The sequence below is a fragment of the Rhinopithecus bieti genome, unplaced genomic scaffold, assembly GCF_001698545.2.
Source record: "Rhinopithecus bieti isolate Rb0 unplaced genomic scaffold, ASM169854v2 scaffold_33374, whole genome shotgun sequence".
NCBI classification, from domain to species: Eukaryota; Metazoa; Chordata; class Mammalia; order Primates; family Cercopithecidae; genus Rhinopithecus; species Rhinopithecus bieti.
In genome coordinates, this window is record NW_016814428.1 from 1,360,396 (window position 1) to 1,366,395 (window position 6,000).

Sequence of the window (6,000 nt, forward strand, 5' to 3'; positions counted from 1 at the left end):
ATGTGGAGAAGCTAATATCCTTAAACAAGACTAGCTGCAATAGCGCACTGCAATAATTTACTATTAAGAGAAATAGATGGCAGCTATGAGAGTATGATTATCAGGAAAAATACTTGTATTATTATGATATCCTCTCTCACTGAAGATGTAAGAATTTAGGATTTGGGCTGGGTGCGATGGCTCACACCTGAATCCCAGCACTTTGGGAGGCTGAAGTGGGCAGATCACGAGATCAGGAGATCAAGACCATCCTGGCTAACACGGTGAAACCCTGTCTCTACTAAAAAATACAAAAAAAATTAGCTGGGCATGGTGGTGGGTGCCTGTAGTCCCAGCTACTCGGGAGGCGGAGGCAGGAGAATGGTGTGAACCCGGCAGGCAGAGCTTGCAGTGAGCAGAGATAGCGCCACTGCACCTCCGGCCTGGGTAACAAGAGTGAGCTCTATCTCAAAAAAAAAAAAAAAAAAAAAAAAATTTAGGATGTAAAAACTTGTAAGAGAATATTCAGCTTTTGTTTCTCGTACTGTCATTTAACAACTCTTAAGAAGAGATGTTAATACGGTTTTTTCCATATTTTCATTGACAAGTGCTAAATACTAAGAAAAAAATTAAATGATTCCCTTTCAGTTTCACATTCTAAGCATTCACTAACTATATGAACAATTAAGATTTTTATTCACATGGACTTAGGCTGGCCCTTACAAAGAAAGTACTGTCTATTTAAAAAACAAAAACCACCTTCCACACTGAGACGTACTATAGGTTAGGCAGAAAGTCATTGTGTTTTGAAATGTTTAATTTCCTTTTTTTCCTCTGTTGCCCAGGTGGGAGTGCAGTGGCACGATCTCACCTCACTGCAACCTCCACCTCCCCGGTTCAAGTGACTCTCCTGCCTCAGCCTCCCAAGTAGCTGGGATTACAAGTGCCCACCACCGCACCTAATTTTTGTATTTTTAGTAGAGACATGGTTTTGCCAGGCTGGCCAGGCTGGTCTCAATCTCCTGACCTTAAATGATCTGCCTACCTTGGCCTCCCAAAATGCTGGGATTACAGGCCCAGCCTTCAAATGCTTAACTGCTTAAAGGAAGAAAACATTAAAAAAGCTCTACTTACCATGTACATTAGTATGTCTCTAATCATCACCATAGCTGTTTGATGATCATTCCAAGCTTGATTTAGCGTTTGAAGAAAGTTGTTATTCAATGAATTTAGTACATCTTCTCGCACCTAGTAACAGAAGAGTTCATTAGTTTGCACACACACATCCACACACTCATATATATAGGCATGCACATATCTGTTTAATAAAATAATGAAGTGGAATCCTTAATTTTAAATCAAAGAAATGTTATAGGCTAGTAGAAATATTTTAAGCTATAACTTATATACACAGATGAGTATCAAATGTGTATGTATAGTACAGACTTCTCTTCTGATCTCCAGAACATAAATCAACTTCCTAGGTATTTCTCAACCCTCCAATGACTTAACATCATTGTCAGAGTAAAATCCTATATTTTTATAGTAAGTTATAAGGGCCTGTAAGACTGGCTCCATGCTACTGCTAAATTTCCTGCTACACCTTCCCTTCCCCAACTTTGAATAATGGTTAAGAACACTGATTTTGGAGTCAATTACCTGGGCTCCAATCCCAGCTCCCTAACAAACTGGGTGACCTGGGATGAATTAATCTCTGTGCCTGTTTCCTTATATGTGAAATAGCATTCTTCTTGTAGGATTGTTGTAAGAATTGAATTAACACTAGTAATACACTTAAAACAGTGCTTAGTACTCAGTAAACACTCTATAATAAACTACTTAGCACACTTCAGCTACAATGGCCTCTTTACTAAATACAGCAACTGTGCTCTGCCATTCCTTCTGCCTCAATTCACATGGCTCGTCCCACTCACTTTATTTTGCTCAAATTTCATCTCTGGAAAGGTCTTTCCCAACCAATTACTTCAAAGAACCCCTAGCTCTACTTCTTCACTATACAATTTGTTTCCTGTCATAGTATTCATCATTACCTACAATATTACAATTTGTTTATTGTTTCTTCCACTAAAATGTAAATGTCTCCATGGTGGCAGGATTTCTGTCTTTTCCATGTGTATATCCCACACCTAGAATAGTGCTTGGTATATGTAATACCATTTATTTCATATCCCTGCCCTCCAATGCCATGATTCACCTCCAACGTAAGCACTTTCAGGATATCTGCTTTTGCACATAAAGTTCCCTTGAGTCTGAAATGTCTTTCTAATCCAACCCTGATAAAGACTACTCAAGACTTCAAGAATTCCTTTCCACAGTCCACAAGCTTAGTACCATCCTGATAAAATGTTATTGACCACTACTCCTTCCTGTTATGCTAGCTGCCCAGGAGAAAGACCATTTCACTCAGAAACAGAATCCAGACTCTGGTTCTCGTTTTATCACAAAGTCGTCGTGTGTTTGTCTCTAAGTTCCTGTAACACTTTGGGACTATACTGCCAACTTCTACAGTTATTCAAATCCAACCAACCTTCCATAATCCAGCTCAAAAAACTCTCAATAACCCTAGCCTAAACAAAACTATTTTATCTCCAAATATCCTTTACCATAGAGAATTTCTAATAGTGGTTACACTTTTTCAGATTAGGAAAAAGCTGAAGTTATGGTGCTTTCCGAGAAACATCAACTACTTAATGTATGTTGAGATACAAAGACACCTCTGAAACAATTATAAATACACAAAAATAAAACACCATTCTGTTATCAGATCTAATATGAACAAGTGGCTAAAAGTGCCAAAGAAAATACACACAACACACTATGGAAGAATAAGTTCAAACTAAGAAAACAGAATCTTTTCCTACATATTGAGGAAAATGAGGTTATTAGATTTAATGATGAGACAATACATCCAGTCTACTAAATGTACAGTATAAAAATCACTAGGCCTATACCACATAATTTAGAATTGTATCATATATTTAATCTTTTGTTCACAAGACTAAGCTCCATGACTTCAAGTTACATCATCCAGAAATTATTCTGAAAATTTTAACTATATCGTTAGTTAATAGAAATACTTATACAAAATGAATAATGTATCACTTGTTTCAACTCATTAAATCTAGCACTTGTCAGATGCAAATCTCCCCCACAAAAACCCAGCAAGTTGAAAACGTGCTTATTTTCAAAATTTTACACCAAGCTTTGTATTCCTTTACTGAAGAGTAGCAATTAAATTAAAATCATGACAATGCAAGAGCAATCTATACTACATACAAAAAAAAACATATTTGAAACATCAGATTATCAAGTCCATTAATTATTCTTAAAGGACTTACATGAACTTCTACATACTGCTACATTATAAAATTAAGTTAAATGTTAACTACATTAAAATCACCCTGAATTTGGAACACATAAATGTGCCTGCATATTTGTTGAATGAATGAAAAACTGACCAATTAAATAAAAAGTTAACGTTATAAAATAAGGCATGTTCTTTAAAATCACTGATTCGTACATTTTATGATAAAATATATCAAGTATTTACGTATTTGTCATTTATATTTATACCTGCCTTTCAGCAAAATAAAATGTGATCTAGTAGTACACTGTGTCATAAATAACTGCCTTATTTGCATCATACCTCAAAAAATTATCCTGACCAACCAATAACAGTGAATTTTACTAGCAGAAAATAGCTGCAATTAAGAGCTAATTTTATGTTTATTTTCAATTATACACACACACACACAAACTCATGACTAAAAGAAATAAAATGAATGCCTTAGATATACTACTACAAGGTCTTCTTATTCAGATTACACTATGAACAAAAAATTTTTCCTCTAACATTTCTGTAGAAAATTAGTTGAAAGTGAACAGATATTTATTCAAACATACACAATAAAATGGTAGGAATGAGACAAAGATTATGAAGATTAAAATAAGCTTTTAAAAAGATGGTTAAGTTGGCACATAAACTACACATTAAGTGAAAAAAAGATCTTTATTTCACAAATTATTAACATCTTATAAAAAATGGAAAAAGCAAGCAAGCATGGGAAATATGGTGGAAATACCCCTCCCAGAGTAACACTGTTAATCTCATGGCCTAACACAATTACCTACTTTCTGCACCAGCAAGGCAAATGGGAGGGAACCCTGCTATACAGGTGGTACCAGAACCAAAAGGGCCTATGGATTAAGTATGAACAGATAATTAAAGAAAACCTATAATGAAATCACACAGATAGAGTTGAAATTTGAAGGGAGAGACACGGAAGAACAAGTAGCAACACTAGAGAAATTGAGAGCAGGATGGGACCAGCTGTGACAAAAAAGATGAAACGAAGTATGAGTGATGGAGAACTGATGGCTGTGCCTGGCACTAGCTTTGCAAAGGAAGAAAGAGAAAGCTCAAAACAGCGGATCACAAATCAGGCAGAAAATTAGAGTCACCCAAGAGCTTTTACAAACAGATTTAAGTATGATGCAGTAGTGCATCTGTGGTCTCAGTTACTCACGAGGCTGAGGGGGTAGGATTGTTTGATCCCAGGAGTTTGAGGCAAGCCTGGGCAACACAGCAAGACCCTATCTCTAAAAATAAGTAAGACTTCAGAGAAGAGAATGAGAAAACAAGCCACAGACTGGGAGAAAGTATTTGCAAAAGACAAATCTAATAAAGAACTATTATCCAAAATATATAAAGAATTCTTAAAACTTAGAAAGTAACTCAATTTTTAAAACCAAAGAAGATATACAGATGGCAAGTAAGCATTTGAGAAGATCGTATGTCACTAGGATACTGCAAATTAAAACATCAATCTGATACCATTACATACCTTTGAGAATGGCCAAAACACTGACAACACCAAATGCTAGCAAGGACGTACAGCAGCAGAATATCTCATGCACTGCCAGTGGGAATGCAAAATGGTACAGTCACTGTGGAAGGCAGTTTGGCAGTTTCTAACAAAACTAGACATACTCTTACCATATAATCTGGCAATCACACTCCTGAGTATTTGCTTAAATGAGGTGAAAACTTATGTCCACACAAAAACCCGCACACAAGTGTTTAAAGCAACTTTATTCATAATTGCCAAAACTTGGAAGAAACCAAGATGTTCCTCTGCAGATGAATGGATTAATAAATTTTACTGTATTTAGAAAATGGAATATTACTCAGCACTAAAAAGAAATGAGCTATTAAGCCATGAAGAGACATGGAGGTAACTTAAATGCTATTACAAAGTTAAAGAAGCTAACCTGAAAAGGGTGTATACTGTATGATCCAACTATATGACATTCTGGAAAAGGCAAAACTAAGGAGACAGCAAAAAAAAAATAGGTATATAAGTAGGCAGAGCACAGGATTCGCAGGGCAGTGAAACTATTCTGTATAATACTATACTAGTGAATGTATGTCCAATCGCATAGACTGAGTTCATTACAAAAGTGAGCCCTCATCTAAACTATGGACTTTATGGAGTGATGATGACCTGTCAACGTAGGTTCATCAACTGTAATAAATGTGGGATGTGCACAATGGGGGGAGGCTGTGCATATGTTGGGGTAGGGGTGTATATGGGAAATCTTAGTATCTTCCGTCCATCACCTTTTTTTTTTTTTTTTTTCAGGCGGAGTCTCGCTCTGTTGCCCAGGCTGGAGTCCAGTGGCGCAATCTCGGCTCACTGCACCCTCTGCTTCCCAGGTTCAAGCCATTCTCCTGGCTCAGCCTCACTAGTAGATGGGATTACAGATATGCGCCACCACACCTGGTTAATTTTTGTATTTTTAGCAGAGACACAGTTTCACCTTGTTAGCCAGGCTGGTCCTGAACTCCTGACCTCAAGTGATCCACCCGCCTTGGTCTCCCAGGGGGCTGGGATTACACTGTGTCCAGTTTCTCCACTCAATTTTGGTGTCAATCTAAAATTGCTCTAAAAACCAAAGTTTATATTTTTTATAAATATAAACTTTATATTTTTATACATA

At 36.6% G+C, this 6,000-nt stretch overlaps 1 protein-coding gene across 1 annotated transcript in view; it reads right to left on the reverse strand.

Annotated features, from left to right (window-relative positions):
* Positions 1–6,000, reverse strand: part of CUL3 (cullin 3) — an 85,794-nt gene that overhangs the window by 62,824 nt on the left and 16,970 nt on the right. Inside the window, 1 exon segment of the mRNA XM_017850272.1 lies at positions 1,114–1,227. Coding sequence (XP_017705761.1) covers positions 1,114–1,227 — 114 coding nt within the window.